Source organism: Pleurodeles waltl, chromosome 1_2, assembly GCF_031143425.1.
Source record: "Pleurodeles waltl isolate 20211129_DDA chromosome 1_2, aPleWal1.hap1.20221129, whole genome shotgun sequence".
Lineage (NCBI taxonomy): Eukaryota > Metazoa > Chordata > Amphibia > Caudata > Salamandridae > Pleurodeles > Pleurodeles waltl.
The window spans coordinates 783146391-783159487 of record NC_090437.1 but is presented as its reverse complement, the minus strand read 5'-3'; the positions used below and the strand labels follow the sequence as shown (position 1 = coordinate 783159487).

Sequence of the window (13097 nt, the reverse complement as noted above, 5' to 3'; positions counted from 1 at the left end):
AATGGTTCAACTCCCAAAACTGGGCTTGATTTCCACATCTAATCATAAGAGGCTGAGTATAGGAATCTTCTTTTTAGCTGAAGCAACATAAAGTTTTTGGAACTCAAAATAATTGCTCAGAAATCTATAGCACAAATCGTCTAGTCACTTGAATTTGAGAAGAAGAAAAAATAAATATTGAAACTTTCACTTGATCTTCACTTTTATATTATTGATTTTCCAACAATATGAGAGTATTGAGTCGTATGCTGAATCCAAGTGGCACTGTTGAGCCACCTGATCAGATAGGCACTGTTATCCATAGAAATATATATAAATACTGTTCTCTCTACAACTGTAACATAACTAAGAAGGCAATGAACTTAACTTAAGAAGCCTGGGTAAGTATTTTATCATATAAAATTGTAATTAGTATATATATTTTATATTGAGTTATATTGCGGAAACAAAATAAAAGATTTTGAAGAAAACATTTTGACAATACAGAGCTGCAATTTGCAATATATTTAGCTGTTGATATTTTCCTGACTAAATTAATACTCTTTCTTTATGAAGTATGTGTGTTCATGCAAAAAAAAATACTGTTACATGCTGAGCACAACAGTGAATGTACATAAGATTTAATACTACCTTCTCTCCTGGCGTCACTGAAACTCTCCATATGCAGTGTGTATAGGAAGGGTATCCATTTGGAAAGCCTGGTGATGAAAAGTTTCCTGCAGATTCCTGAAGTGTTTCTCCACACGCTGAAAGAAATTGAAATGTATAAGGAATTTTAATAGTCAAAGGAAATGCAATGACAATGAAAGTTGTAAACATCATCATGACAGAAGTATCTGACCACAGAAAAGCCACTGCCATTTATTCAATGGGCAGGTACATTCATCACCTGGGCACCAAAAGAGGCAGATTCTAGAAGATGTCCAAGTCTCCTCTCATATAATGGGAGTTTCTGATACAACTCCAAAGTCTTCCCTAGGTCAAGCCAGGCCTCCAGATCTCTCAGGGCAGGAAAATCCAGCTCCATCAACATAATGCTCCAGCCGTGTACATCAATGCTGCAATGGTCTCTTGAGAAGAAGACCCTGACACACACATTGTCACAAAGTAAATGTGGAATATATTCACACATGAGAATCCCTTTCCACTCTGCAAGACTCATCGATCATACGAAACCCCCAAAGTAGGAGAATCTAGCCACTGAATTTCCATGCCCAACAGATCCAGACAGATCTTCTGCAGATCCACAAATGGATTCATGTCTTCAGCAAGAACATTAGGAGTAGAACCTTACACTTACAAAAAGGCATGTCTATATTCCTGAATGTTTATTCCAGCAGATCACAGCAAACCTTCTGACTTTTCCACAGATGTGGGAAGACCAACCTTGAATTGGAACAACTCACCTTTCCAATTTCAAGGTGAAAACATTTTGGTGCCTCTAGAGTGTATTTACAGTGCAAAGAAGCAAAGAAAAATATGAAAATAGTGGTAGCAAACACAACATAAATCATTTAAATGCTTTATGATATGGGCATTTGTGGTGATACGAATACTCAATCAGCTCCCTAACTGAGAGTAAGGATTGTTCCAAGCTGAGAGAGGCAGTTTCTTGGGCCTCATTGCCTTCTAAATGATGCAGAATGTCTACAGTTATATACAAGGGATAGCAACTAATTGGATGCTTTGATAGTGCTGGTTGGGTGTGGTTTGAGCGTTTAAGGCAGAAAATTAGTATAGTTTTGTTTTAATGGACCCTGATTGGTTGATCCCACTGTAAAGCATATATTTAAATTCAAGGTAGAGCACAATGAACTGATAATGTGCATGGGCATCGACTCCATTGTTAAATTGTCTTCCCGCAGTCGGGTGACAGTAGAGTATGTAAGTGTGTGTAAAGAAATGTCCATACATATAAAAGTGTAAGAAGATACTGCAACGGTCAGAGGTTTCCGGTGAGGAGGGTGGGCGTATGTGAATCTACAGCACTACATGCCACAAACAGACGCTTACAGGGTAAGTAATTTAATCTGTTTGATGGCATGTGTGGTTGTAGATACACATGCTCTGCATAAACTGTTGCAGTTGTTTGAAATAGTGTACATAGCACTGCCTGTCCTACATTTGCCTATTGGCATGCTAATACATCCACACAATAAAGTTTAGTGAAAGTGTGTGGAGTAGACCATGTAGCTGCTTTACATTTTTCAGCTATTGGTATAATGCCCAGGAATGCCATGGAAGCACCTATCTTATGGGTAGAATGTGCTCTAGGAGTTGTGGGCAAAGTTCTTTTATCTTAGGCGTAACATGTCTGAATTAATTTAATTATCCATCTGGAAATGCCTGATTTAGATATGGACTTTCCTTTGTGAGCAGGTGAAAAGGCAGCAAAGAGTTGCTTAGTTTTACAAAACTCTTTAGTTCTGTCAACATAGTACTTTGAAGCTCTTTTTACATCTAGTGTATGAAGGGCTCTTTCTGCAATTGAATTGGGTTGTGGAAAGAAAACAGGTAATTCAGCTGACTAATAAAAGTGGAAATCACTTTTTGAAGGGATTTTGTGTTAGTTCTAAGGACTACCCTACCCCGTGTATCTGGAAGAAAGGATCTTCCAAGGTTAATGCCTGGAGCTCAGTAACACGTCTAAGTGAAGTAAAGGCCACCAAAAAGGTGACCTTCCAGGATAGGAATTGGAGGGGGCATTTATGTAACGGTTCAAATGGAGGCCCCATAAGTCTGGTGAGTACAATACTGAGATTCCATGCTGGTGCAGCGGGTACTTTAGGTGGAATTATTATTTTAAGGCCTTCCATGAATTCCTTAATATCTGGTCCCTTGAACAAGGGTAAATGTTGTCTGTTATTTAAGTATGTGGCCACTGCAACTACATTTAGGCATACTGAAGTGCAAGCCAGACAAGAGGTTTGCAAATGGAGAAGGTAGCCGACAATGTTTTGGACAGCTGCTTCAGGTGGATCAATTTGGTTACTGTGGTAGTAGGAAACACATTTTTTCCACTTAGCATTGTAACAAGCTCTGGTTGTGGTGTTATAAGCTTCTTTGAGAATAGTCATACATTCAGGTGGAAGATTAAGGTAACCAAATTCTGTGACCTAAGGAGCCAAATCACAAGGTTGAGTACCTTTGGATTTGGATGCCTGATTTCTCCATGGTTCTGAGTGAGAAAAAATGGGTTGAGGGGAGGCTTTTTCTGAGGCACTATGGGAAGCTCAAGTAGTGTGGTGAACCATGGTTGATGAGCCTAAGAGGGAGCTTTGAGAATGTGGGTGAGAGATGTTTGCCTGAGCTTCCAAACCACAAATAGAAGAAGAAGGAGAGGTGAAGAAGAATAGGCAAATACCCCTGACCAATTCATCCATAGAGGATTGCCCTTGGATAGTGGGTGTGAGAGCCTGGAGGTGACGTCTGGGCATTTGCGCTGTCTGCAGTTGCGGACAGGTCTATCTGTGGAAACCCCCATCTGTGAAAATATGTAAGGGGGACTCGGGTGGAGTTCCCACTCACGAACTTGTTGCAGATTCATGCTGAGGAAGTCGGCAAAGTCGTTGTCCATCCCTGGGATGTGTTATGCTAACAGGTGAAAGTTGTGGCGTATTGCCCAATGCCAAATTGCCATGATAGGCGTGATAACTGTAGGGAGTGTCCCCCCCTGTTTTTGTGCATAAAACATGGCTGATGTGTTGTCCATCCAGATCAAGGCAACCTTGCCTATCAGCTGAACTAGGAATGCTTGAAGTGCTAGGTGAACAGCTGTAAGCTCAAAACAGTTGATGTGGAGACCCTGGTGTTTGGTGTCCCAAAGACCCTGAACTGTGAGATTCTGTAGGTGAGCAATCCATACTGTGAGGGACGCATTCAATGTGAGAATGATCTGGGGAACAGGGTTGAGGAACAGCCGTCCCTTTGATAGGTTTTGAGTGTTCCACCCCTGCAGAGAGTGATAAGTGCAGCTGTCTACCAACACTAGATCTTGTAACTGACCCTGTGATTGAGACCATTGACTCGCCAGAGATGATATCATGCCTAGGGGACATTGAACTGTTTTGACTATTATGTGTAGATTAGGGTGAAACCAGTGTAGCAGCACTGTGATGTTGAGAATCCTGACTGAATTTGGGTAGGCTAATCCCAGTTGTAAATTGAGAATAGCCCCTAGATGCGGCTGAATCTTTGAAGGTTGAGGGTGTGACTTTTGTATTTTGATGGTAAACCCCAATTGATGGCGAAGTTGTAGAGTGCACTGAGTGTGTTGGAGACACAACTGAAGCATGCTGGCTTTGATGAGCCATTCATTCAGACCGTGGGGAACATCCGGGGCACGGCAATGACTCCGAATTGGAGCACTTTGAATTGGTAATGTGTATCCGCTATTACAAATCTGAAGTATTTGCAGTGAGCTGGATGGATGGGTATGTGAAAATAAGTGTTCTTCAAGACTAGTGCAGACATAAAGTCTCCCTGTTGTAGCAGAGGGATCACACCCTGAAGAATTAACATATGGAAATGTTCTGATAAGATGTAATGATTTAACGGCCTGAGGTCCAATATGAGTCTGAGTGATCTGTCCTTTTTGGTAATGAGAAAGTATAGAGATTATACTTCCGAACTTTGCAGTTGAAGAGGGACAGGCTCTATGGCTTTTGTCTGCAAGAGAGCCTGTACTTCCTGTTTGAACAAAGCTTGATGTTCTATGGAGAGTTTGTGTTTGGAGTGGAATGTTTGGAGGTGTTTCAATGAGCTCCAGACAATAACCATGTTCGATAATATCCAGCACCCACTGGCGCAAGGGGAGATACACTTTCCATACTCCTTGGAATTATTACCTCTGTATGTGCCATTGTAATATCTCTTTGAAAAGGAGGCCTGATGCTGCTCCCTACAGGAAGAGGTTGTGGCATCTGATGGAGTTGTCTTGGTACCGTGTTTGTATGTGGGATGCCGAAAGGCACCACGAGTACTGGAGGTATGAAGCGCCTCCATTGATTTGGCAACCTCTCTGTCCTTTTTCATTTTCTCTAATGTTTGATCTAATTGGAGACCACACAAATGTTGTTGGCCAAAGACAGAGTAAGGAGCTTTTGCTGTGCTTCTGGCTTAAACCCAGATATATGTAGCCAAGCATGTCTACGCAACAATAGGGTTTGTGTTGATGCCGCTAGCAGCTGTCTCTCTGCCGATTCAGGTGCATATATGATAGAATTGTTTGAGATGGGTTTACTCTTCTGGACAACTTGATGACCCCTTTTTTATACTCTTCAGGGAGATGTTGGAGGAGTTTCTCCATTTCATTCCAGTGGACCCTCTTGTATATTGCCAGCAACCTCTCAGTGTTGGCAATTCTCCAATGATTGGCTGCTTGTGTTGCCACCCTTTTCCCTGAAGCATCGATGAGTTCAAACTCTTTGTCAGGCATCTGCTGATGTCTGAGAATTAGATCTCTTACACAGCATTAGACACCATCAGCGAGTCTGGGGGGAGATGGTCCTTGATGTAAGGTGGGTTTGAGGGTGCAACTTTATATTTTTTATCAACTCCTGGTGTAATAATGCATGCTCGCACCAGATCGTTAAATATTTTGGCTGAGTGACAGAGTATTCCCTTTAGCATGGGCAAGTATTGGCATGCCTTAGTGGTTGAAGACAGTGCTTCAAAGAGAAAGTCATCTTGGATGGGATCTTTGTGCAAGGGAACCGGGTGATGGCTTAGCTTGATACAGGTCTGAGTCATTATCCCCAGGAGGGTGAGGGTCTTTCCTGTCCCATGGATCTGTGGGCTGCTGATCATTGTCATCCCCTCAACCCTGATCCTCAGTGTAAGATTGTGGGGAGCCTTCTGGAGTGATATCTCCTATGTCACTACGAGAGTGATGTGGTGAAGGAGGTGTGGTGGTGGTGGTGAGGAAATTGGAGGAGGTGGTGGAGGTGATGGAGATGAAGGAGAAGCAGGCAAAGGTGGGTCCTGAGGATGTCTTTATTGAAGGAACAGGTAGGTTCGTGGACTCCTGAAAAGAAAACTGGCACAATGATGGAATAGGCGCAGAATGCACTGCTCTTGCTTGAATTCAACCAGTAGAAGGTAGAATATGTATATTTTTCTGTTTTGGATCAGGCCTTTCGATCACAATCTCAAGGATCAGTTCCAGTGTTGAGATGGAAGTTTTTGGAGCTGAACGTGATTTTTGTTTCACACTGAGGAGGTCGGAGCAGAAGCCATCTAAGCTGGGGTGCTGAGAGCCGGTGAGGTTGATGGTTGGCTCAGCACCGAGATTGGTTGGCTCTGTGTGGGAGCAAGAGGTTTCAGCTTTGCCTTCGGTGCTGAGCCCAGGGGCGGGGCATCCTTAGCAGATACATAATGCTTATCTTGGCCTGATGGCAGTGGTGACCTGGGAGCTGTAATTTCAGTTGGAACTGATATCTCTAGGTGGGCTGGGTAGGGGCCTGGGTACTCACTGAACGCTGACCTGAAGGAAGGAACTGCATTTGTAGGCCAAACTCTATTTCGGAGTCAGATTCATAGTCTGCTATGGAAAGGGCCTCTTCCTCTGCTGCCGAGGCCTCTGCAGCTCTTCCTGCTGTTTGACATTGTGTTGACCAAAGACATTGGGTGTCCCTTCCAGGTCCTTGCACTGAATTTCTTTCCAATGCCCCAGATGATCCCGCAAAGTCTTCTTTGATCAAAAAGATCAACAAGCCTCATAGTTTTCCTCATTATGGTCAGGAAATAGACACAGGTCGCTAACCTGATGGTGGTCTGTATGCAGATAGTTAGCATGGCAGCTGGGACAGAATCAAAATAGAGTTTGGTCCATTAGCAGTGCATCATTGGTCGAAGCTAATGAGATGAGGAAACCAGGCCTACAAGGGTGAGGCCCAAGGGCTGCGACTTAAGAACATCGATTCCACGGGCAATGGATTGCTTCTGTTTCTGAAAGATCGCAATGGAACGTGAACGAAAACAATACCGATGGGTGTAGAGGTTAACATCGGACTGAAGGGAGCCCAAATAGGGCACAACCAGGAGCATCGAAGAAAATGTCCAAAAGCCGATTGCAGAAAGAAAACAATCAATCAATGGAGTCAATGCCAATGCACATTATCACAGAGAAGGGGAGTTACTTTACCTAGAGAGACTTCTTTGAAGACAAAAAGCTTGCACACATCCGGGCCCAACACTAGATGGCAGGAATATGCAGAGTATGTGTATCTATAGCCACATTTGAGTTTCCACAATCCGTCTAGCATCTTTTCTAAGTCTGCCAACCTCTAATACGCATTAAGTTGTATAGTTTACCACAAGAGGCATTCTTCCCTTCCCAGGCCAAATATATAGCTTTATAATTCAAAGGAAAATGCAGTCAGAATTTTCATACTGCTAGTCAGTCTTGCAATGATCCAAGAATAAGCTGGACATTTCATAGCAAATGGGCGCTTGGAAGTGTGTGCATGCTTGAGTAACACATTGAAGCACTACAATCAGGTTTATGGTCCTACAATATTTACACTGCTAACACATATTTACCTCAAGACACATTTCTAAATACATCCTCAAACATATCATAAAATTAGTAACAATACTAATATGAATGCAAAACGATCAAATGAAGGCGTCATTTTCCATATCATTGATAGACTAACATAGTAATACATACTCTCTGACAAGTCATCACTTCTAAGATTTATAATAGGGAGTACTGTGAGCTTACACATAGTCATAGTACTGCACGGTCCTGGTACTGTACTTGTTTATGTTTTAGAGTTCTTCTTTGACTCTGTAGCTCTCGATTTCATTAACAATATTGCAGTTCTGCTTTGTCAAGTATGTACATCAATGTTTTACATTTCAACTGATAGCACATTTTCTAGGTTGTACTTACTAGGCATAAAAATCCAAGCTGTAAATCATGGCTACATATGGCCAAGTGATCAGTATAATAAAGACTATGAATTTCACCTTTCCCTTAGTTGGCTTTATTCCATTCTCAATTTGTAGTGAATTTATGGTACCTGACTTTTGAACAGTGGCTGCTTCATTGCCAGCCAACAGATGGGCTAATAAAACTAATGACTGTGTTCAGTGCTGCTTTATGTGACTAGGCTATGTGTCTCACATATTTGTACTTCTACATACATGCTTTGAACAATGCAATACCTGGACATCTATACAGCTTTCTTGCCTGTGCAATGTCTCCTTTACTCAGGCGTGTGCGCTGACCAATGGGCGGCCTTGAACCATTTTCATCACGGGAAGGGAAAATGGTGTCCAGAAACATACCCCTAAAGAAAAAGAGGCAAGTTAACACAACATCAGTCTGATCACATAGTGTAACTCTCATGAAAATACCATCATTACTTATGTGAGAGGATATGCAAGACATATGCATAGAAAGACAGTGTTAGTTCACATAAATATGGGCACAGTGTACTAGAAATATAATCACTGCCAACCATAAGAATATCTTGCTAGAGACAAAAAATCTATACTGTGTTGTGTGATTTCTGGATAAAGATAGCCTTGAGGAAAAGGATAGGGGAGGGTGTGTCACTTATCCCTGAATACTTCAGATTGTATATCTTTCATAAATATATAAATATAGATCAATCAAGCCAGTCTCCCATTCGCCATGAGCTGGGATTATGGCACAGATTTGGAGATGCCAGTCTGGCTCATCAAATAATGACACGCCCTGCACCTTAATAACCACTCATACTTATTACCATGGAGAAACTGATGCATTAACAAAAGGAAATCTTGTGAGATCATTGTGAGACAAAGAACCCTGGATATTTCTGATACGTTTTGTTGCTGGAAGAGTTCTCCCAGCTGAAAAATGGGACAAAATGGGGAGAAAATCAATTCTTGAAACTGGATCACTTTTTGGGAATTTTACCCAAATATTGATGTAAAAATATTTACTAGCCATGATATTATGGTCAAAATATTGTGACTGCAAATATACAGTGGGCAAAAATATTGAGAGCTATTCAGTGTTTAACAAAAAAAATGTAATTTAAAGTGCATTTTTATATAATATGTTATGTTATTTTGTTGCATTATGTTATGTATTTATATCATTATATGTGGTGTTGTGAAATGTATTTGATTAAGTAATTTTAAATTATAAACCTTTATATCTAATAATTGTTTATGGCTTGTGAGGTGTTTTGGGGTTTGATGGGTTCTGTAATTTTAAAAGTATACATTAATTATTTTCGTTTTTTATTTATTTGTAATTGTTGATATTATTACTTTTTTTGTTTACATTTTTTATCAATTCTTTTTTTACCTATTGTTTATGAGGTTGTGTGGCTGATTGTTGGTTTACCTGGGAGTTTTACAAAATATTATGAAATAATTTAAAATAATTGGTTTACCTATACAATATGTTCATTGTCGCGTGGTTTTTCAACATTTATTTGGGAATTACTGAAGCATGTAATTTTATGATTATTTACTTTAAGTGATTTATTAACTTGTTAATGTGGGTTGTGGTGTATATTGTGGAATAGGTGGACAGTATTCCCTAAGTTAAATCATTAAATAGTAGTTGCTTTTAAATATTTTAAAATGCAACTATTATAATTGAGTTTTTTTAGTTTTGAAAATAACTGTCATTATTACTGGAGTTCTTGTTTGTTTTATGTTTTTATATTGTAGCTCGAAGGATATTGTTTATTTACAGATATACTTATAGCTTGAATAGCTGCTTAACAGTTCTGATATACTTTAATGTTTTGAATTTACTTTAATACTTTTAGAAAAGCTGTATTTTTATATGAAATTTTGGTTCAGTATTATGTATAGCATATATATTAGGTAGGTGTAATAGATCTGACCCCTCTAATATATGCTTTTTCCTCAATACTTGCTGGACTGGAGTCAGAATAATAAATCTACCTTCCTTAATGTAAATACTTTTCTCAATGTTTTTTACTCTGGAATTAGAAAAGTAAATCAGCCCCCATAATGTATACCCTTTCTTAATTGTTTGATATGTTGGAATTAGAGTAGTAACCCTCTCCCTTCCCCTAGTGTATGTTCTTTACTTAGTGTTAGACTATTCTTAGAATAATAAATCTGAACCCCACAAAATGTATACAGTTTACCCAATGTTTGTTAGATTGGAGTTAGAATAGAAAATCTGCCACTGTGTAAATATTGTACCAGAGAGTGCTAGCTTGGAGTTTGAATAAAAAATCTGACCCTCCCAAACCCCAATGTTTGTTAGGCTGGAGTTACAATGTTAAATCTGACTTCCTCGTCCCCAGGCCCTTTTTGTGCACTTCCCTGATGAGTGTTAGACTGGAGTTACAATTGCAGTTCTGACCTACTGCCCCTAATACATGCACTTCCTAAAGTTTGTAGGATTTTAGTTAGAACAGTGTATTTGAATCATTTTTATTAGCCTATATTTGTAATAGTGTCTGTTAGAAATGGGGGTTCTGGTTGGCTAGGGTATGCACCTCAGCCGGGCAGAACATATCACTCTAGTCAGGGTGAGTAAGTTGCACAGCAAGGATAACCTGTGCTTACCCCCTGTACACTTGGCACAGAGCAGTCAGGCTTACCATAAGAGGTTATGTGTAAGCGTTTGTGCAACACATTTACACCAGTGACCCAATAAATACACCACAAAAGAGACTACACACAGGATTATATAAAAAATATAGGTCTTATTGCAAATATATAATAATTAGACTAAGGGCCTGATTATGAGTTTGGCAGACGGGATGACCCGTCCCCTGAACCTCCGACAGGAAGGTTGCCTCCATACTGACTATCTCCCCGGAGGGCCCATTACGACTTTCCTCCTGGGCTGACGGGCGGAGGCCAAGGTTTCTGCCTGTCAGCCCAGGGGAAAGTGGCGGCATCATTGTCACTGGCTCATAATCAAGCCGGCGGCAATGCAGCAGCCCACAGGAGGCATCAGCACCCTTGCAATGCTCATTGTCTTCACAACAGACAGTGAGCATTGCGAGGGTGCTGGGCATGGGGATCCCTGCACTGCCCATGCAAAGTGCATGGGCAGTGCAGGGCCCTCCCTGTCACCCCCTGAAAAGCCTGTTCTCCACCAGCCTTTTCATGGTGGTGAAACCGTCATGAAAAGGCTGGCAGAGAACCAGGTCGTAATCAGCAGGGTGGCGCTGCATGCAGTGCCGTCATGGCTGATTGAGACCTGCACCCGCCGTCACCCTGTCGGGATCACCGACCCCAGGGGAGACGGCAGTACCCTGGAAGTCTGACCACCAGGGTTGTCATGTGGTAGTCGGACCGCCAGACTCGTAATCAGGCCCTAAATACAACATAGATCATATACGCTATGCATATTGTGCAATCCCAGTAGTAAGACTCATCATTACATAATGCAAAGCCCAACAGTTGCATGCGGTCAGTAAGTGCCTTGGTCATAGGAGGCATTAGGTTATAGCAATTAGGTACATATATCACCACAAAACAACATAGACCAGAAGTACTGTGCCAAACATGGACCAACGACACTATTCATAGCCACTGTGCATACTGTGCAGTTCCTGAAAAAGTACTTGTTCTCCTGTCAGTACAAAGCACAAATACAACATACACCCCAACTTCAGGACAGATGAGGCATAACATGTAATTATTGGACCGTCACTTGTTGGTCTGGCACTGAGTGGGTCCAGGCGACATATATGCAGGGAAATGTAAACATTATCATGCACATCAGAATTGTGGTAATGCAAGGCTCATTAGGATGATAGCATCAGGGCATAGAGTGTAGTAACTTGGTTAGCCACAACACTCATAAATTACCAGGAATCACTGTGAGGATGCAATCCCCCTAACATTAGTCTTAGCATGTTAGAGGCTCCGGCCCTCCCATTAGCGAAATTATGGTAATCCAGAATGCAGGAACGACAGCTCAGCTGTACAGCACAGGCAGGCCTGAGCTCCTTCTCAGTAATGCACAGTAATGGCCTTCTAGCGGTCAGTTCCGGGGTGGGGTCCCCATTGAGGACTTTCCCCTATAATGCCAACAACGGATATGTGCCCCCACCCAGGTATGTGCCAGGATGGGGAGGAGGGAACCCACAATGGCAAAATTTGGCATGCCAGCTGATCGCCCGGCAGTGCACCTTTGCTGGAGCTGGCCAGGTGGGAAATGATACGCTGGGCTCCTGTATTTCCCTGTGTGCGGCAAGTTTATCGGGTGGGGGAAACCTCTGTTGAGGTCCCAACCCATGCTGCTATATTTGGCCAGGGTAGCTGCCCGCGATCGTGTGATGCAGCTACCTTCAAAAAGAACAGGCGGCACCAATACCTGGGTCCTGGCACCATGAGACAGTGTGGACTGGCAGGGTATTAACTACAACCCCAGCCGTATCCCTCAGTGCTGAGGGGAAAGCTCCCAACACTGCTTTACCCAGTCCAGCAAACGCAGGTCTGTCTCTCCACGTCCCTTGTGGCCGAGGGGCCTCACTTGGGGGGGAAGGGCCAACGGGCAGCACGGAGCTCAGTGGGTCAATACGGCTGGCGAGGGGCTCCTCTGAGACGGGGTTCTCACAGAGCAGGCCATAGTACCCTGGGAGTCCAGAGTCAGAGAACAGGCTGCCAGCAGGGCAACATGCAGAAAAGCAATCCAGATGAATACTTTGGGTCACCCAGCAGACACCAGGCAGCAGGCAACAAAAGAAGAACAGTCCAGGTGAGTCCTTTGTGCAGTTCAGCAGTCCCTCTGGCAGAGATTTGGCCCCAGTTCCAAAAGTGCTCTCCCAACAGGGACAAGTGCCCTTCTACTTATACTCAAAAATGCCTTTGTTAAGAAAGTAACTTCAAAGGAGTCCTTTCAAGTCAAGCACAATCCCCTTTCAGCCTTTATTTTCACCGGGGGCGTGGGCATTAAAAAGTTGAAGACCACTGGATTAGATCCTGTAATGTGGGAATCAGACGTGATCCTGCTTCAAGTGATTAGTCCAGCCCAAACTGCAAAGCATATCCTCTCTGAACCAGAACACAAACAACTCAAGACCTGTTTCACCCATATTAGGGCCTCTTCAGCTGGATACAAATTGGTTCCAATTGCACAGTGAGCAAGGCAC

General features: G+C 42.3%; 1 protein-coding gene across 1 annotated transcript in view; it reads right to left on the bottom strand.

The window, feature by feature from the left end:
• The window catches only part of TLL1 (tolloid like 1), a 519202-nt gene that overhangs the window by 366987 nt on the left and 139118 nt on the right, over positions 1–13097 (bottom strand). Inside the window, exons 8-9 of the mRNA XM_069243956.1 lie at positions 8173–8297; positions 631–746 (exon numbers count right to left, since the gene is read on the bottom strand). Of these exons, the coding sequence (XP_069100057.1) occupies positions 631–746; positions 8173–8297 (241 nt within the window). The remainder of the gene's footprint in view (positions 1–630; positions 747–8172; positions 8298–13097) is intronic.